The following is a 21,494-nucleotide window of genomic DNA, read 5'->3' as shown; positions in this document are numbered from 1 at the left end:
ACTCGTACAGCCTGGAACACAACATTTCGGCACAGAGAAGACACGTAGCCCTAACAGGGCACAACAGGGCGCGCAAAGTGCAAAGATGTTCTTGCAGAAAGTAGCCTACACGGAAACCAGCACGCTGCTACATTTACCACCAATGGAAGAGACTGGAGTGAGTAAATCCTGTTGCGACAGCAGCACCACATCTGTGCCACTGATGGAAATAGTTCCAGGTAACATGACTCTGCAATTTTCTGCATATTGGCATTTACTGGTGATTGTTGTCAGAGTTATGGCAATTCTGCAAACTTTTTGACACTTGCAGATCCTCTAGTTGACTAAGGAAAAAGTGTCAGCAGCCTAGAGCAATCAGAGGCCAGTTTTTTGGTCACACCTGGTGGTGTCAAGCTCCACCAGGCAAACTTGCCGAATAGCTTCCACAATCTTCAAAGCATCAGAAGATCAAAGCGAAAGGCAAAGCTCAACTTCTAACACTAGTCTATAGTGGACCTGACCTCTTTGCAAAGAAGTTGAGGAGAAACATTGATAGGGAGGAGGGTAACGTATAGTTTCCGATAGTTCCCTCGGCATCAGGTGCCTTGCTTAAATTATGCAAATCATTGGATAATTTTGTAGTACTGTCGAACCCCTTTATGTCGAACCCCTTTATAAGAGTCGCTGATATAAGAGACAAATGGGCATAAGAGACACCAGTGTGCCTACAATAAAATACGAGTTAATAGGATAATGCATACGAGGTACCGTGCTTATAAGAGACATCTCATATAAGAGACGAGAATCGCCGTCCAGAGCATGCCTCTTATAAAGGGGTACAACTGTATAAGCAATTACCTAACTTCAAGAAAACCTTTTCAGGCACACCACTGACCATCAAATTTGCGATACAACCTCCCGGAGCTGTGCGTAGTATTGCCACTAGCTTTCATGAAAAGAGAAAAAAGGAAGGCAGGGTGGTTAACCAGATGCTAGGATATGGTATGCTACGCTGCACTAGGGTTAGGGAGTACGGGAAATGAAGTCCCAACAAGCTACCATCTACATGACTGGGTGAACGATGAACTCTTATAAGAGGCAACGATGAGTATTTAACTTGTATAAAGTAGGGTGTCAAATTCTTATATGCCCAACTTGTGTTAATATTCAATAAATTGCTCAATAATTCCCGTGCCAGCACTGTCCTGGCCATAAACCTGCTGTTTTGGATGGAGGCATGGGCTGTTATGGTGACAGCCAAACTATTAGCATCCAATATAAATGATTCACTGATTAATTGATATCAAAAGCAAGATTATTCATCACGCACATGAGAGAATGAATATAAGAAAGCTGACAAATTATCACAGTGACTGGCCTTATCTGAATACAATATTTTCTTTTCTGTGAAGTCTATCCACACTTGTCCTCTTCATATCTGTGTTTTTTTCTGCATCATTTTTGCATGTGTCCTAGCACCACAGTACTAAATTAAACCATTACACCACTTATACAGGGAACTTGATTTAAAATCCACTCGTTGTGTTTTGGCTTGTGCAAATATTCGAGCACTTCGAATATTCGAACAAAGATTACAATGCTGCAATTGACTTCGATTTGAATTTAAATTATCAAACATTTCACAATATTTGAAAAGAACAAATAGATGTATAGTAAGCCTGTAAGTGACCTCTCTGTAACAGTGCTTTCACTGCAGTGGCAGGGTGCTATACCGTGAATACTACACCTACCCAGGGAAAATGTGTGTTCATGTGTTCACGCACTTCAAGTAGTCAATTAATTAACACTCGCACTACCAGCTGCTAGCTTTCTGGTTAGCTCAACTGGTAGACTAGAGCAGCAGCCCAGGTGAGGCACTGGCCCATATGTTATGTCCAGACCAGGACGAATTGTAAACAAAGAAGCTTTTTTTTTTTCTGACAAATCTGTATGGTTTTCATTGTAGCTTCATGCTGCAAATGGTGGTTGAGAATTGAAAATTACATTGTACATCAGAAGTTGCAAAGGTATATTCATGAAAATTCTCAAGTAGCATAAGAGAAATGTTTCCAATGGGTGTGCTAATTTTCATCAAAATCTGTCAAGAAATCAAGTTCTTACCAAGTGTCACATCCGCTTTAACTTTACAGCTTTCATTTATTATCACACCGTGAATATCCTATATCTTATATATTTGGCACAATAATCCAAAACCCTCAGATAAACATTCTCGGAAGCATGCAAAATGAAAGAATAAGAAAGATAGCTCAGTATGTTCATCATTATATCTGCAGCAGTCTCAGGATTACTAAGAAAAACAAAAGAACTCATATCAATGAATAAAGAAATTCTACTTACGACTCGTATTTACTTTGTAGTAGATCGAAAATAGCAGGCAGTATCGTCTGGCACATGTCTAGTGTCCATATTTGCCTGCAACCAAAGAGCATTAATCGATTATTATTGCACTGAATTAACCTTGTAATTAATAATAAAATACACTAAGCATTTAAAACAGATATTTCACCCACTTATATTTCGAGATTCCTTAGTGGGAACGTCACTGTAAATTAGACAAAGGTAAAGTTGGAAGTTAGCGCTAGTCTCCCGCTTGTCCCTTTGTCGTCGTTCTGCTACTGCTATCGCGCTATAACTATCGTAAATGAAATAAGTTAGGCTCTGCCTTCTCGTCGAAAACCTCTGTATCGGCCTTGTAGTACAACATATGAATAAATGAAAGAGGAGACAATAGATTAAGGTGTCAATTTTTTCGTTAGACACAACCACGTGAAGACAACAGACAGTGAAGTCAAGGTAAGTCCAGTGTAATACATAAAGTTCACTTACGGCCTTAAAACTACAATATTGAGAATGTCTACTAGCGTGGACTGGTCATTCATGTTTATTGCTGTCTCAAGTGCCACCTGCAAGAGAAAAAAAAATAAATTCCAATAAATGAAACGGTAAAAGAATAACATAATACAATGCAATGTGAACAATGTAGCAACCAATTGGCTTACATTACACAAACAAGTAATATCATACAGTTATTAACACATAAGTGATCCACAAAAAAGAAACGTAAAGACTCAAAACAAGTAAAAAAAAGTTTCCTAGCCCTTATCTGACAGCTGCAAGAATTTTTTTTTTCATATTTATTCAGATAACATAGATGCAGTACATGTTAAAACTGCTCTTTAAAGTGAAATATACCTAAACAACAACACTTTATTTTTTTCAAGGTAAAGTGATTGTCATGAAGAACAGCTGCAACTCGCTCAGAAAACCATTGTATATAAAGACCAATATGTCAGAAATGAAAATTAGTTGATATTTTCACTTCACATTTTAGCCACAAATAATCCCATAACAGTCATTTTGGTTAACACATTGCCACTGCATATTCTGAATAAATTTATGACAAGAATTCAGGCCAATAACTATCGCTCATCCTGTGCAGGCAATGAAGTTAGCATTGAAGGCCAGGTGTGTGCATTTCAGTAATAGGCAACTAACTGAGGCAGTGCTGTTGTGTTGACACTGAAAGATAGGCTTGTGTGAATATCACTTTAATGGTTAAAAGTCAAGTTGAAGCAAATAGCAAGTAGTATTGAATGATTTCAAAGTGAATCTGAACAGTAGCAGAATTTTAACAGCGTAGGATGCAAGTTATGAATAGACAAATATACTATGTTTTAAAATTTGCCTTGGCTTGCATAGGACTGTAAGGCATGCCTGAAAATTTACCAGAAAAGAAGTAACAGTTTCACCACACGCGTGAATTAGATGGCTAGCATGCTTCCTCTCCTTTTGAGCTACATTTGCTAGCTGCCCTCACACATTTACACTTGTACACTTGTACATGAAACATACAAGACACAAGGCAATGTTATCCCACATAACAAAGAAGCTCAAGTTGTCAAGAAATATGCAACTGGAGTGTCCACATAATACCTTTTGCACTAAAAGTTAATCCCAGTGCAGTTGAAGGGACACTAAAGGCAACTATTAAGGGGGGACATGGGTCTTAGGGCTCTCTCATTTATTTTTCAACCAAATGTGACAAAAGTTGGCATGCTTACTCAGTTTGTTCTCCAGATTCTAAAAATGTGGTTAGTTTTTCTGTAGCTTTATTAGTTAATTATTTAATTAGGATAACAATATCTATTGTTCCTACCACAACAGAAAAATAACCACCAGTCTGAAATTTACAAATAGCATAGAGATCAACACTAAAAAGCATAAACTACACAACATAGGAAGAACTTTTTTGATTAGGTCATTATTTTTTACTTTACAGTACACTAAGCTTCATAGCTCTGAATGTGGCCATTGTGTGGTCACACAAAAGACTAATTTGAAAAACTTGCATCAAGAGAAATCAAAATATGCTCCCTAGGTTCTGTGCTCCAAACATATAGCTTCATGCTTCAAAAAAAGTTATTCTGCTAGCTGTAATAGTTTGTGATATATTGCAGGAATTTTCATGCAGGGTGTACAAAATTGCCATTTTGAGAAAAATCAAGATAACAAATTCAAACTTTTTTTAACTGTAAAAATGTATGTACCTGGAATTACATAATCATTAACATATATATGGATACTAGAAAGCCAAAGGAGTGCAACAATGCAAGCTGATCAAAAATTGAACAAGTACTTCTGGAATTACAGCACAAGTTCACTGCATGTAACCAAAAACAAATTTTTATATTAAAACGAAAAAAAAATAATAAAGCAGCCCATTAAAAATGGCTTTCAGCACTGTTTTTTGTGAACATTTAGCTACACTGTGCAAAGACAATTACAGCTCTGGCTGTCCTAGGTCCACTTCTACCGAACATGCAAAAGAAAGTGGTCAAAATCTGTGCTTCGAGAAAAATGCTGTTAAAACTTTATTTCGCCGTTCCGAGTGGAAAATATCATGGCACACATACTTTTAGACTGTTAATAAGCACCGGGAAAGTAATAGGACTGATTGTTCGCACGAGCATGTCGTTTCTTCTAGTCATGTAGCAAGTTGTCGCCGTGTGTTCGTCTGCCGCAAGGCTGCTTATCAGTTCGACAACTGTACTGACGGCGATGTGCGACGAATGTGCACGGGTCATCCGCGATCCATTGAATTACACGGCGATCTTTTCTGGCTTGTCAAGAATTAGTTACCTGTACATGTCGCGAACCAAACTTGTTCCCTCGCTCATCAATTTCGAGGCTACACGAGTGCCGAGGTGTTAAGTTTTATTTTCACGTGAGACTGCCGCATTTTCGAGCAGAGACCGCGACAACATTGTGAACGCGTCGTTAAAAGCAGTCTACTTGTTGCCAATAGCCGCCATTGCATGGGCGGCGAGCACGTTCACCGCGAACAGATTGACTTTCGGTTGTTCGTCGACGAGCGGCGTGCTACACATAGACGACCCGTCGCACGATTCAAGGTCCTTTCGTCAGGCAGAGGGAACCGCGGCATCGGCACGTTTAGCGATAAGACTGCACTTCTGTTCTGTCACTACAAACATTGATATCTCTTGTAGCTTCACTTCTGCTTTTTACTTGCCGTCCCCTAACTGATGAGGCTGCAAAACAAAGCCGCTCTTAGTAGTGTTGTCGGCAACTAACGGGCTCGTACCCGAGTTAGGCCTACGCCGATGACTCGGCGACTGCCGTTGACCGCGGCGAGTTCGTTATCCTTGTTGTCCTGAGCCATAACGCGACTTTTTCTGAAGTTCACAGAGAAGGAATAATCGCCACACCCGCTTCACAAATTACTGTAGCACGGAACTTCTTTACAGCCGCAGGCAGACAGCAGCACCATGACAAAATGACGCATGCCTGCGCGCGTGGCAATGGTGAAGCAGACGCCGGAAACGCCACTTGGCCAATCGGATGCCTAGGTTTTCTCACGTGCCCCAAGCAGCCAACAGAAGTGTGCGCTAGTAGATGACGCATTTTTGCTAAAAAACCAACGAGCAAGGCGAGCCCGTGGTGGCAGGAAATTGAATATCAAGAATGACCCTTCCAAACGAGACCAAGATGAACATGATAGCTCGTGTGTAACGGCAACAGTTTGGCACGAAAAAGGTGCAATTTTAGCGTCAATTTGTGCTCACATTCATCTCACAGAGATGTTATAAATTGATCTTGCGCCAGAAATAATGACGCAAAAAGCTAGAAACTTCTCAGATATGTGCGAAAATCGGTACAGATTCCGAAAATGTCAACTTCAAGAAGTCGATTTTTTTGCAATTTTTGGCCTTCTAAAACCCATGTCCCCTTTTAAGTCGACGTTGATCGTTGAAATAGCGGTTCAGAAAGCTCGTAGTGTTATTTTGTGTCGAGCAAGTGCTTATCTTGAAATAAAATCACGTTTTAGTGGTTCGTGTCATGTTAGCACACTTCAAATTACCCACCACATGCGCCGTGAAATTGCATTGTGAAATTTCGTTGAAGCAGGACGGCAGAAGAAAAAGTGTTCGTTGTGGCGGCAATATTTATGCATTGACGCCTATGAACTGCTGACGGGGAACGGGGAACCGTGAATTTTTCGTTGTAGCGGAAATTTTATTGAAGTGGCGTTCGTTGTAGCGGGGTTCGACTGTATTTATTAAAGTGACCATCCCTCCTGCGAATTGTGGGCATAAGCATGTGCAGGGTTCCCATTAAGTGAGGGAGGCAAAGGTTCTTGATTTAAGTCAATGTGTGCGCTAGACTTTGCACCAGCCCCCTATATTGGGGGGGGGGGGGGGGGCAGTCACTTTCTCTTCTCTCAATCACCTAAGTAGATTTTGAGAGCATCAGCTCTAAAGATCTACTTCTATTGTGCATCCCATTAGGCTTTTTTCTACCATTGAAAAGGACAGTCATCGCCAGAATTTATTCCAAGAGAGTCAGTGATGAGTGCAAGCATCACAAAGGTGCATATTAATTGGAATTCTTAATGAGACATAGTGCAGTTCATGAGATTTCTTAAAATACAAAAAGACCCGAAGGGTTGAGTAACCGTAAACATTTCTTCATGCCTTCCTGCATTACAAATAACTTCTCTCTACAATTAACAACCCAATCGTACCTTTGGATCCTTGCTCCACTGGGCCAGAACAATTTTTATATTCCTCTGGCGGTGGTGCAACACTGCCAGCAGGGTCTTGTGCTGCTCAGCAATCGTACGTAATGCTTCAGCCTCTGACATCTCGGGTATGCCAGCACTGCCTTGGTGTAAACTTGCTTGCAAATGCGGCTGAAAAAGATAAAGAGAGGAAAGTTCATTGCAGCCTCTTGCACATCATTACCTAAAAAAAAATTTGTGAAGATAACATGTACACATGTCACAACATTCACATGCTTCAGTGAATATTTCTTGCAGAGTATAACGAGTAGCATCATGATCGCACTAACAAATTCACATACTACTATTAGCTGACAACACCACACATTTGCATTTTCTTGTGTCTACTTGTTATCTTACCTATGATCTATAGGTACTTGAATCTGAACATAAACGGAAAGTATGCTTTAAGCTATAGTACTGCATACTCAGGGAATTCACACGCTCTTTCCCTCTTACTTTAGAGCTTGAAGAAGTGCACCCAAAAGATATGAGGAATTATGGCAAATGGGACCTCAGAAATGTCCCCCGAGGTACCATTATCACAGACAGACAATATTTTTCTACTGTCAAGCATACCGAAGTTATTTCATGAAATTCATGCCCACTCTTTCCTTTTATTGCCACAAGAGTGCTGGAAGCAACACAGCAGACGATGGCAAGGGGCAATATCCGACCCTAAAGTGGCACTGCTGAAAGTATGAATTGAGCATTTTTTCTATTTCTTTTTCTTTGACAGCATTACCCACAACATATAGATCAGACATGTGGACTGCCGGCAAATGGAGGCACCCTGTGGAAAGCCATGGTACCCACACAACTTGAGAAATAGCCTCTAAGATAGTATGCCAATAGATATCACGCCCATATGTTTGGTGGTTTACCAAGAAAAGAGGAAGAAATTTTGGCTATTTGACAGGAAATCATTCATCCCCTACTGTCTGCAGAGCAATAATATTGAGATACCACGTTTATAGGAGCTTGAATAGTTTTCAGACAAGGTTAAAAAAATCTTGCATGACTTTGTTCAAATGTGGTGCTCTAGGGCAAAAATAGTGCATTGTTGCTATCCTTGTCTGAAAGGCTACAATCAAGCCATCCAGATCTTTCCGAGGACACACCACATAAGATGTCAAATTGTAGATTATTATGAAGAATAAAATGCCTGAAGCTTTGCTTATGCAAGGTTTCGTCTCGGCTAATGACAAATGAGATCAAGAAAAATTGTGCTACTTCAAAAGTTTTGCCTAGATCAAGTGTATAGAAACAACTTCTACTGCTTTTCTTTCATTGTGAGACGAAGTTACAGGACAACTAGCACTGGATGAATGCTTGATCTACAAGAAAAGTACTTTTTCTTCATTTGGTTGTTTGAGTATTTACAGTTTTAATGATCTAGAGTCAACTGATTATTAATAATATAACAATGATTATAGTACAAAACTTTTCTAATATACATTTCATGGGACTACAGGATGAAAAAAAAAGGGCATTAGTTGGGAAACTTATAATGCAAATATACAGTTTAAATTTGAAAAAAAAAAAAAAGGGCTGCTAGATGATGAAACCAACCTAATGCATCGGACTTTAGCTCAGAAGAAGTTTTTGATAGAAGTCTGGTGTTTCCTTCATGCCCTGCAATGACTGACCGTCACTGGCGACGAGTTGTCTATGAGAAGTGGACAGGATATGCATTCCCACAACTCGAGTCGCCTTGGCCCTTATCAGAAACAGCCTACACGCAGTGGGAAGTGCCCCACAAAGGTAAGAGAACCTTGTGAGCTGCTATGAACAGCAGAGCGTAGTCAAAGCTAGCATCACCTCCACAATGGACCGTTTTGACTTGTTTGGACCTGCTACTGTGCCGACCTGTCTCAAATACCTTGACAAGAGCAATTAAGTCATCATAAACCCTTTCCTGTGCTTCTGGCAAGAGACGAAGCAACTTGCCTACCGACTTGTCTTCCCAGTTGATGCCAGGTGAGTGTCATTGGTCACAGGAACTCTGCATCAGTGAGCGCAATGAACCATCGGTTGACAGTGTGTTCTTGGCTGGTGCCATGGTGGGTGGTGTCGTGTGCGTGATTAGTTTCAATCAAGAAGCAGAAGCCAGCCTGAAGGGTTAAAACGATGATGCAAAGTGGAAGAAGAGGCTCTGGGCGCTGGGTTAATAGTTCATCCAGTTCGCTTGTCACTTTATCTTTACAATTTTACTATGTAAATAAGTGTACAAAAGGTGTCAGTAAACTTGCTCCTTTTCTTTTTCTCAACTTCCAAGCATCCGTTCCTCAACCCAAAGATTCAGTCAAGCGCTACCAAATGGAGCCTGCGTCTGATGCCTCTTTAACATCTAAACAACTGACGTCAGCGGTGGCATGGAGGTAAACCTTGAGTACAACAGGCTCTGCCAGAACCATATTCTTTCTGGAGCACTTGGATGGCCTATTAGCAGTCCACATCACCAAGCTCATTGATGCACATCCTCAGATAATCTAGCAAAGCAGCATGTTTCAGTGTACCAGGCAGTTCGAGATAGACGTGCGAAAAAATGGATTTGAATATATATAAGTGTCTGTAATTATTTGCTGGAACCAGACTACAGAAAAGTTTTTTGTAAGCAAACATATGAGTGAGAAATGTATAAGCGAGGCAATACTATAATACTTACTGTTACCTTCAACCTCGTAAGAAAAGAAATAATTTACTCACACGTAATAAACACACGCCACACAGGCTATAACTGATACGCCACACAGGCTACAAACACCACACAGGCCATACACTGCAAGTGTGTCTCTCCGAACGTCATCATGTCATCCCCTTCCTTCACTAGCTGCCTCAGGCCACGTGCATTTCCAACACTCGGCCATCCTGCAGAGCTTAACAACCTCATTCAGGTGCTTTTGGCAAAGTTACCCAAGTGCTTTTTTTATGCAAATGCTCGGCCATCCTGTTAAACTACTTTTTGATTCCCACACGATAGAAACAAAATAAACAGAAACAAACCAATAACACAAGAAATTAGCTATGCCTATACACTGACGCGTTAAGTTCTTCACGGCACGCAGAAGTTCGCCTGTTCGTGGCGGGAAACTTTCATGAGAATGTCGTAACTTCCGGCCATCTTGACTGGCTTGACTTTGAAGAAAGCCACAACATGCACGATGCCAGTGTCTTCTTATCTAAACTGCGGCTTTGAAGCTTGGTCAGGCTTGGGAATCGACTTTTGTTGGCCAGTCTGTGGCGGTTCTTTCTTCGAATTTGCTCCGGCATCACCAATGTTCTTAGTGTAGTCTGGTTCTGTTGGCTTCGGCTGTTTCGGTTCACTATCTTCGTTCGGGTTGGTCCAGGGCTGTTCGCTCTTTCTTTGTGTCTGCTCTCCGGCACTTTTTCCCGATTCTTTCAGTGGTTTGTCTTTCGTTTTGTCGTCTTGGCTCGGCTGGTTTTTCGATTTTTGGTCTTCTGCAACCTCACCCTCCTCCTTACGAGTCGCCTTTTGTCCCTGGGCTGTTTCTTCGTCTTCTTCATTTTTCTTTTCTTCGCTGTATCTTCGTGCGGTTTCTTCCGCTGTTGGGTTTACTTTCAATTTCTCCGCCTCGCTGTATGTTCTCACAGCACTGGGTTGCGAGTTTATTTGCTTTTCTTTCGCCTGGGCTTCGCCTTCGTTCTTCTTTTTTGGCTTTCCTTCGCTCTCAGCTTCGGTTTCACCCTTGTCTTTTTGCTTTCCCATTGCTCCGACAGACATCTTGGGCTTCAGATCTTCTCCCTCCTTCATTGTAGGTGCTTTTCTGTCTCCGAAATTCTCGACATGTGGCGGGGCTTGTTTGAAAAACGGAAAAAACGGTCCTTTGAGGGTCACATCAGGCACGACTTCCAGTTCTTGTAGACTCTGGGCGTCTGCTTCAGCCGGGGCACTTCCTGTTGAGACCAGACGACGGCCTATCATGTAGACGTCAGACTCAGGTGTGGCGTGTCAATCGACAGGCAGCAATGGTTGGCGCCGATTTTTGGTCTTCTGCAACCTCACCCTCCTCCTTACGAGTCGCCTTTTGTCCCTGGGCTGTTTCTTCGTCTTCTTCATTTTTCTTTTCTTCGCTGTATCTTCGTGCGGTTTCTTCCGCTGTTGGGTTTACTTTCAATTTCTCCGCCTCGCTGTATGTTCTCACAGCACTGGGTTGCGAGTTTATTAGCTTTTCTTTCGCCTGGGCTTCGCCTTCGTTCTTCTTTTTTGGCTTTCCTTCGCTCTCAGCTTCGGTTTCACCCTTGTCTTTTTGCTTTCCCATTGCTCCGACAGACATCTTGGGCTTCAGATCTTCTCCCTCCTTCATTGTAGGTGCTTTTCTGTCTCCGAAATTCTCGACATGTGGCGGGGCTTGTTTGAAAAACGGAAAAAACGGTCCTTTGAGGGTCACATCAGGCACGACTTCCAGTTCTTGTAGACTCTGGGCGTCTGCTTCAGCCGGGGCACTTCCTGTTGAGACCAGACGACGGCCTATCATGTAGACGTCAGACTCAGGTGTGGCGTGTCAATCGACAGGCAGCAATGGTTGGCGCCGATTTTTGGTCTTCTGCAACCTCACCCTCCTCCTTACGAGTCGCCTTTTGTCCCTGGGCTGTTTCTTCGTCTTCTTCATTTTTCTTTTCTTCGCTGTATTTTGGTGCGGTTTCTTCCGCTGTTGGGTTTAGTTTCAATTTCTCCGCCTCGCTGTATGTTCTCACAGCACTGGGTTGCGAGTTTATTTGCTTTTCTTTCGCCTGGGCTTCGCCTTCGTTCTTCTTTTTTGGCTTTCCTTCGCTCTCAGCTTCGGTTTCACCCTTGTCTTTTTGCTTTCCCATTGCTCCGACAGACATCTTGGGCTTCAGATCTTCTCCCTCCTTCATTGTAGGTGCTTTTCTGTCTCCGAAATTCTCGACATGTGGCGGGGCTTGTTTGAAAAACGGAAAAAACAGTCCTTTGAGGGTCACATCAGGCACGACTTCCAGTTCTTGTAGACTCTGGGCGTCTGCTTCAGCCGGGGCACTTCCTGTTGAGACCAGACGACGGCCTATCACGTAGACGTCAGACTCAGGTGTGGCGTGTCGGTCGACAGGCAGCAATGGTTGGCGCCGTTCCGCTCCTTGGTTCGCGTCGGTCGTCAATTTTCTTGTCGTGGTAGCGGGCAGGCAGTGTTCTGAACCTGAAGGCGATTTTTGGCTTCGGTTGTGTGTGCCGAAAAGCCGTTGTTGTTCCAGTTCGATGCGTTTGAGCTACAAAATGTCGTGCAGCAGGTCGTCATCATCTTGATGCGTCCGACCCAAGAGCATGATGCAGAATTCGCGCGACCTCAGCTCGAATATAACTTGCTCTCGCGTATCGTTGAAGTTCAGGCTGAGTTCGTGGCAAAGACACACCTTAGAGTGCAAGTAGACGACCGTGCACTCATTACGCTGCTGCACGCACTATAGCATCCTGCGCCACCGTTCTGCAACACAAGTCTGGCTGACAAAGGTCTGACAGAAGCGTGTCTCTAATTCCTCCCTTGACGTAATCTGAGAACTGCTCAAACCGTACCAGTCCTTGGCAGCTCCTAACAATCGCGCCTTGGCTGTTTCCAGGGTGTACGCAGCTGGCCACCCGTGAAGGATAGATGTTCAACGAACATTTTCGATCCACTCGTGCACCGAAGGAGCATCTTCAGGGCTGTTGAAGGGACTATGTTGTGGCTCAAGTCGGGAATTACCTGGAACGTTGGCGCTGGTTGAGGTTGCACCGGCACAGTCAGTCGTTCCAGCAGGGTCGATAGTAGACGGTCCTTTTCTTGAATAGCTTGTAGCAGTTCACGAGCTGTGATCTTGTCTCCATGGTTGGAGTCCGCGTCTCCACCACCAATCGGGTTGACTCGTTCGTCAGTGCGTTCCATTAGGCTTACGTTTACAGGCTTCGCAGACCGAACCAACTCATTTTCTCACCATGGCGATTGGATGGCAATCCCACTTCTGAAATGTTATCTTCGACCTCGTAAGAAAAGAAATAGTTTACTCACACATAATAAACACACGCCACACAGGCCATACACTGCATGCGTGTCTCTCCAAACGTTGTCCTGTTCCTTCATTAGCTGCCTAAGGCCACGTGCATTTCCAACATTACTTTTGCAACAATACATGTTGATGGAGGAAGCAAGAACAAAAACAAAACAGTGGGTGAGGTTTAACTCTTCTGAACCTAGCTGTCCTGAGCGAAAGGTGACCTTGGCTTGGTTTTGCAAAGACTAGGTATGCACACAGTGTTTCAGTAAACCTTTTTTCTTGTTGTTTCTGTTGCTCAATGATGGCAGTGGCCCCAGCAGTTTCGATTTTGGTATACTTCAGCTTATGCTCACTGTGTTTCATTAAACTTCATCTCCTTGTTGTTGTTGTTTCTCTAGCTGAACGACTGCAGTGGTTCCAGCAGTTTCGACCTTGGCATACTTCAGTCTACACACACAGTGTTTCATTAAACTTCTTGTTTCTTTTGCTGAACAAAAGCAGTCGATCCAGCAGCTTTGATTTTGATGTACTTCAGTCTATGCACAAAGTAAACTTCTTCTCCTTGTTGTTTCCCTTGCTGAACGACTGCGGTGGCTCCAGCAGTTTCAACCTTGGCATACTTCAGTCTACACACACAGTGTTTCATTAAACTTCTCCTCGTTTCTATTGTTGAACGACTGTGGTGGCTCCAGTAGTTTTAATTTTGGTATCCAGCAAAACGTTGATACGTTCCCGCTTAATACGATTTTTCAGCTCCTACACTCACAATCGCAAAAACTAGAAATGCCCTCATAGAGCTATGTGTTACTACGTTCCGCCTAATATGTTCCCGGAAAATACGATTATTCGGCAGCAACGTTTGGTATTGCGGCAAACTGCGGCCATGATATCTTCTGCGGGCAAAATTCTCATTCAGGTGTGCAAACAAATCGCATTCGCGTGCTTGTGAAGCGCCAAGTGGCAGATTACCGCCGCGCAGCGACGGCGGTTTCTTTGCTGCGCTAAATTGTCATTCCCCTCCATCCCCCGCCGCATCTTATCCGATTTATACTTAATCGTCTCCTCCGTGCTTCTTGAAAGGCCAGGTCGCCCTCTCCATCAGTGCCCCAGCTCTCTGTGAACCACATACAGACCCATCTGAGCCGTCGAAGTCTTCAACGGTTTTCAAAAAATGCTTTTTGTTTTCAGTAGCACAGTGGCTTTCTTTCTCTGCTGGCACCTTGGCATGATTTCACTCATCACTGCAAAGCCTTCATCCGTAGCACGGTGCATGAAAATGCAATTGTCCCACACTACAACAGCCGAGAACACTACGGAGCTAACAATGCGGAACAAAGTATGGATGCTCTGTCGCTCACCTTAAATTCTCCACGCTTCGGCTCGGCACGAGACGCACGTGCTTCCTCCCTAACACAACGTTCCGCACAGTGGTAGCAATGCTTTAAATCACTTGATTTCTCACTTTTGCTACATCTGCCTATTTTCCCGACACCATCTCACACTCAGCTGGAGTCTGCCACCATGTTCTTCTTTTAGAAGATTAACCAACGCACCACCTTTCAGCTAGAAAGATGCCAACGCGACGTGCCTATCTCCCCCGGCTAATCCTCCAGTCATTAGCGGGGGATGCATGCCTTGCTGTGTTATCAGGGTGTCTGCAACTCTGCAGAGTAACCTCCAAAGGAAACGAGCACCGCCCAATGAGAGTCGTTGTCGGGGCCTAAGTGATTGTCGCTACTTTAAGGAGATAAAAAAACAAATTTATAGACATGCAAGTCAGGCCCTGTGCGAGGCTGCACCTTACTCAGTAGTTCATGATTTCAAACAGTTGCGTTAAGCATGGCGTCGGGGAAGTGCAAGCCCTTGTCGATTCAGGAGAAGCTGAATATCCTTCGGTGGCAGCTTGCATCACAAGATACGGAGCGCGGCAAAGACAACACTGTGGCATGCATACTCGACATTGATGACGACATCGATGAGGAGTTCCGATGCACCCTTCGCTGAGTTTATCTCGATAGACGACAATGTCCTGACTTGCGAGCGGCAAAGTGTCACCGAGATTGTCGCGGAGGTGGTGGGGGACAACGCAGCGAAGGAGGTGAGGGATGAGACACCGGAAGACAGAGGTGAGAAAGAAAGCATGCACCAACTAGCTAACTTTGCTGAAGCCCTTCCTGGACTGGAAGCTTTATGAAGTTTCTTTTGAAGAAAAAACAATGAAAATGCGGACAAGGGTCTACAATGTGTGCAGAAAGAGCTTTTATTGTCCAAGGGTGAGAGAAAGCAGCATAAGAAATAAATCTTTTAAGAAAAAATGTTTTAAGAAAAAATGTCTTTTAAGAAATAAATGTTTTTTTGCCCTTACACATCTATGTGGACTTGTCAGCGCCAATTAGTGCTGGATTCGAATCGCAAATTTTCCTGGATCACACATTAAAGGGACCCTGCAACACTTTTTGAGCATGCTCAGAAAATACTGCCGATCGGTAGTAGAAGCTTCCGACAACACGCGAGCCAAATATTATAGCACAGCATGCAGCCTGGAATTCACAATAAATTATCAAAGTCAGCTGAAAATTGCCTTCTCTTCTGTCGACAAGTGATGGAAGATGCTCAAAAATCACGTGTAGCGACCCATCGATCAACCATTGGCTGATTTGAACATGGCACGCTCGGTTGTAACAGAGATCGCCGAGGGAGGCCGCAACATATCCACATGTGCACGCGTGATGACACTCTGAAAAAGCCGTGCATTCAAAGAAAAAGAAAGAAGAAAAAAGTGCTCCAGGTCACGAGGCACGCATGACGTATATCTTTGCCCCTTTCATCTTTCTCTGCTTAGCTTCCAGCACTTCGGTCGGGACGAAAGAAGAGAGAATGCGTTGGCAGCATGCGACAAATCTTCGTAACTCCACTCGTATAAGACTAATTCATAAAATTTTTGCGGCGTTGAATTCATAAGGCAATAAGCTCTTCCAGTGAATTCATTCCATAGTTACTTGAAAAAGTGTTTCAGGGACCCTTTAATCTTCTGAAAGGTGAAAGACAGCACCAGAAAATTACTTCTTTTGAAGAAATAAATGTTTTTGTGCCCTTACACTTCTATATATACTTGTCAGCCTGAATTTTGCTGGATTCAGATCATACATTTTCCTGGATTGCACATAATCTTCCACATTTTTTTCGAAATATATCAACCAGGTTCTATGGAACTTCAGTCTCTGCACACACTGTTCCACTAAACCTCTTCTTGTTGTTGTTTCTACTGCTGAATGATGGCAGTGGCTCCAGCAGTTTCGATCTTGGCACACATCAGTGCTTCGTAAGCTAATAGTATAAAATGTGCTAATCTAGTCTGCCTTAGCTCCACTGTTTAGGCAGGCAACATTGCTTGTTCTAAAGAATTTTGCACTTTGTCATCTAGATATATGTACTCAATAAACGGACTCGGCCAGTTGCTTGCACTGAAGCACACACATAGACAGCCTAGCTGGCAGGACTAAATGATTCCATGGCGAGATCGAGTGATGGAGTGCCAGCGCATGTTCACCTGCCCGTGTGGTACCACAGCAGTGAGGCTCCTAGAGAGCACAGCTGTGACGCCTCTTCGCAGTGAAAAAGTGCAGCGAAAAGAAAAAAAAAAGCAGCATGTAGATAACACACAATCTTATGCAGAGCAAATTGTTCAGTAATTAGGTAGAATCTTTCGAAAAGCATTAAGAACACTAATGCAGCTTGAGCACTACAAATAAACAGTGAGAGTGCATATGCTAAATTTACATTACACAGTGTCACCCAGTTACTGACATGGCATCATCTTTTTGACTTCTATCTCTGCAAAAATGCCACAATGGTGGCATTAATCACAGTGGGAATCAATGAAGACATACTTCCCTAAGAATTGGCAGTTCTGATTTTGCTTCTGAATTGCTAGAGAAAATATTGTGTGATAGCATCAATTGACACCACCAGGGCTGAGAGGGTTAAAAAGCATGCACCACCTACTCTTTTGTCAACACATATCTTTCATTGAATTCTTCCCTAACAGCTCAAGTACGCATACATATGCTGTGAGCAGTTCTTCAATGATGTGAAGTAGTCTAAAGAACAAAGGCATCACTGTTTTCATGTTTGCCAAGTCTAGCAAATGCTCACCGGAAGAAACTCGTCAAGATCCAGGCCTGCTGGAGTGTCCCTCTGTGAAGGAACAAAATCCACTGACTGCTTCTGTTCAGGGTGAACAACCGCTTTCTGAGGTGGCGCCAGGGCTTCCTTGCTGTCAGGCAGCACACTCATGACAGGGCGCACTATAGAGACTGTCGAACTGCTTTCCACTACCTGCAATAGCAAATGAGTTTTGGAACACCTTGATGAAAGAAAACGAGCAATCAGGGTAGTGACTAGCAGTGCTGAGCCCATTTTTCACTAAATAACATAATCGCAAAGTGTAGTGTGCACACCCATGGACACAACTTGTTTTTTGCCAATTTTGTTTATCTGGCTACGGTGCTCTAGATGTAATAAATATAAACTATAACCTCATTACAACTAAGTCACATATGGTATGAAAATCTGGCACGAAAACAACTATGTCATATTTAAAAATTCATTAAAAATATATATTGTAACACTAGATCCATGAGCAGACTATTCTTCATTTGTTTCGTTATAACCAATAATTTGAATATCCACGTTCATTATATCGAGGCTGAGATTGATTGATTGATATGTGGGGTTTAACGTCCCAAAACCACCATATGATTATGAAAGACGCCATAGTGGAGGGCTCCGGAAATTTCGACCACCTGGGGTTCTTTAACGTGCACCATAATCTGAGCACACGCGCCTACAACATTTCCGCCTCCATTGGAAATGTAGCCGCCACAGCTGGGATTTGATCCCGTGACCTACGGGTCAGCAGCCGAGTACCTTAGCGACTAGACCACCGCGGCAGGGCTATCGAGGCTGAGGAAATAGCATCTTTGCCTTTCACACATGAAGGGTTGTCGGCATTTACATAATACAATTTGGCCCCCGCATTGCCTCATTCTTGATAAGACAACTTCGAAATACCATGCCGCCAGCACTTCATCAACCTAGCGAAAAGAAACACTTGCATACTGCTATACCTCGTAATAAGCATAGGAATCCTCTCCAACTTTTTTTTTTCCCGCAATTTCACTTCAAACTATATTCAAAATGTTTTCTGGAAATATTTTAGAATTATTTGAAAAATATTCTATTCAATTTACATTCATGCTTCAATATTCGAATTACCTTTGCACCCAAAGTTTTGATATTCACACAGCTATAAAAAATACACCTTAAAATCCATGACTTCATGTGAAAAAGGTATAGACGTGAAAGTTCAAAATGGAACTTTGACCTTTGCAGAAGCACGAGAATATCAGAAAATTTTGAGTAACGAATTGAACAGTGTTCTATATGATTTGATGTTCAAAACATTATTCGATTCAGTACTTGAATCGCATAGTGCTGATTCAAAATACTGAACATTTTTTCAACAGTTTTCAAACAATAAGCATGATGAAAAATGAACGAAGGAACAAGACTTTGGAACAACGAGGGGTAACTTGTCTTGTGTTCATCGTCTAATTACCCAGATCCATGCAGCCCATGTACTTACGGCGCTATTGACACCATATGGGTTGCAGGATGAAGGCACTTTTTTGCTTAAAATTAAAACTTCATTGTGGCCAAAGCGACCGTGTGACCGTGTCGGCCATACACCATCTTCACTGAGACATTCATGATAAAGATAACCCATAAAAAACCTAATATTTATGTATCCGTTTCATTTAAAAAGATGATGATAAACTACCACTTTAAATGTTGTAGTGACTACTACATTTCAACCTGCAGTTGCAAAATATTTTGAAAGCTCTATTTGTAGCTCGGTTTAAATAATTGTGGTAATTTCTGTTGGTTTAAAGCTTGTGGATATTTGATTTAAATGAAATGTGAAATTTTTGGGCCGTTTTAAAAATTGTTGCCTAACCATTACAAAACAATTCAAATAATAGTAGATTAATATTCGTGTTGAATTCAGTGTTATCACTATTCAATTTCTAAAATTTCCTATTTGCACACCTTTAGACCTTGATTTTTTCTTCCATTAACTCTTTCACCACCACGCCTATTCAAATTGTTCACCGAACATCGACACTTTGGATCATCGATTTCGGCATGTTTAATACATTTCTCGTGCACCCAACACTCTCTAGTAATTAGTCCAGCCACTTAACTTTCAGAATCAATTTGAACTTGTGTGTGTGTGTTGTGGGGAAAATGCACTTGGCTGGCGAACTTGACAGAAGTCCATGTCCGTTGCGGTTATGCTACAGTAACATCAAAGTTCTGTAATCAACAGAACCTTTGCAAGTCAATTATCAAATTATGGAGTCAGCTTTGCAATCTGACAATGTTAAACAGTAATAATAGCCAGAAATTTATGCCAGCTATTCAATAGAGAGCTGTTAGGAGCCAGGGAAAATTTATTGCACAAAAAATGTTTCCGAAGGTCTGCCGCATGTATAAAGTGTCAGTCAGTTTCAGTTCTCAGTCAGTTTCCTGCAGCTTTGGTTTCACTTGTATTGTTATATCAGACATAGGGCCGACTCTATTGTCACTTGTCGCTCCTATGGTGGCGGCGTCACGCACGCATGGGTGTGCACCTGCGCTGCAAAAAACATGCGGCGCTCAAAACTGTTTAGCAACCGCACCTGAACTAAGTGAAGATGAGGTTTTCATAATCGGAACTCCAGGTGCATGTTTGATGGCGACGATGCCTTGCGTCAGCCTGAGACATCCGCAGCCGTTCATGGGTTTTTTTTTGTTTACGGCCTCAAGTTGTCTTTTCCACCTTAAGTGTATAGCTGCTGACGTTTGTGCACAATCTTACAGCTACTCTGGTCATGCGCAAGGTACACACATTGCTGGGGTGTGATGTGCTGGCGCCGGCTGCAGAGCTTTTGCTCATAAGAAGGCCACCGGAGAACATCTTGGCCCTGACTACGAAGCAGCACGAAACGTTTTAGAACTGCGTGCAATATTGTTTTTTTTACATGATGTGCAAAAATGCAAAGAAATATGCTTGCATGAATACATTGGGACGCCAACCTATGCGGACTGAGATGGCTCATGAAGAGAGGCGACGCTAGACGAAATAGTGAAGTTCATAGGTCATCTGATTTATAGAGAGATTATTCTCATCACGGGCATACATTTTATATTAGAACACCTTGAGGCTCTTATCGCAGAAAAAAAAAACACGAAAATTTATTGAGAAAAGTGTACGAGTTCACTTGTGTCATACGAAAAACCATGAAATGCTTCACCGCATGGCATGAGCAATGAAGCAGCACCTTGGTTTCGATTTTTTGTCTATGTGAATAGAAACATTTCCTACAACATTTATTATTTTTATACTGTTTCTGGGTAATTTATCTTCAAAATGTACATTTTATATTCCTTTGTTTTCAATATTTTTGCATACATAGTGTTTTTACTGCACTGTTTACCAGCTGGCTACCAAAAATTACTTACAAACTTTTCACATTTTTATTCATGTCAAAATATTTTTGTTGCTCTACAACGTATATTTTTTGGAAAAAGCATTTCATTGCACAAAATTTAGAATGTTGCAATGTGTGCCGGAATACTTTTCAAATTGGCAAAAACTATACCCCAGAGACATTGAAAAATAGCCATTTAAACACAGTAACGAAAGAGTTAATACACTTATGAAAGTGAAATTACTGTTTTCGAAGAATAATTCATCAATCTAAACTGATTCACTTATTCAATTCAGTGTCCCCATAAGGCATGAGCACTTTATCATTAAATTCTGCAGTAATGGAAAGGACCAGCACAGCCACAAAGAAAATGAATAAGAAATGGGAGAAAAAGAGCAAGACAAAAAGTACTAGTTTCAGACATCTAGCATCTTCTGAGAGTTTCCACTAAACATTCTTACCTTGCCTTATAACCCCTGAAAACTGCAAACCTCCACTGAAATAATCATGCAGATCAGCAGACATGACTTACATGACACATTAGCAGACATTATTTACATGACAAATTATAGATATCTTACACTGATATAATTCATTTGTAGCTACTTTGCCCACACCTATGATAGATTTTCTTCCCTATGAATGCTGCCTTCATGAGCGGAAACAAGCAAAGCCTTCAGCAGCTAAGGGTGTTATGTGCTTCTAGTTAACTACATGATTAAATCACCCTTGTTTCTGTCGAGAATTTTCATTCGCACTTCTCACAGTAATTTTGATTCAATTTGAACTACACAGTTCACATTAAGTAAAGTAGGGAATTGGGCTAGTTGGAACATACTCATCAGTGTTTCATTGTTAAACACTGCTTGTGT

The 21,494-nt window shown here is 42.2% G+C and overlaps 1 protein-coding gene across 4 annotated transcripts in view; it reads right to left on the bottom strand.

The window, feature by feature from the left end:
- The window catches only part of kat80 (katanin p80), a 239,222-nt gene that overhangs the window by 32,994 nt on the left and 184,734 nt on the right, over positions 1-21,494 (bottom strand). For all 4 annotated transcript variants that reach the window (XM_037427880.2, XM_075877832.1, XM_075877834.1 and 1 more), the window contains 4 exons: positions 17,243-17,425; positions 7,043-7,210; positions 2,827-2,903; positions 2,338-2,412 (listed from right to left, as the gene is read on the bottom strand). In XM_037427880.2, the coding sequence (XP_037283777.2) occupies positions 2,338-2,412; positions 2,827-2,903; positions 7,043-7,210; positions 17,243-17,425 (503 nt within the window). The remainder of the gene's footprint in view (positions 1-2,337; positions 2,413-2,826; positions 2,904-7,042; positions 7,211-17,242; positions 17,426-21,494) is intronic.

The sequence above is a fragment of the Rhipicephalus microplus genome, chromosome X (assembly GCF_043290135.1).
Source record: "Rhipicephalus microplus isolate Deutch F79 chromosome X, USDA_Rmic, whole genome shotgun sequence".
Taxonomy (NCBI): Eukaryota; Metazoa; Arthropoda; class Arachnida; order Ixodida; family Ixodidae; genus Rhipicephalus; species Rhipicephalus microplus.
Note: the sequence above shows the minus strand (reverse complement) of the source record. Positions and strands in the feature narration are given on the sequence as shown.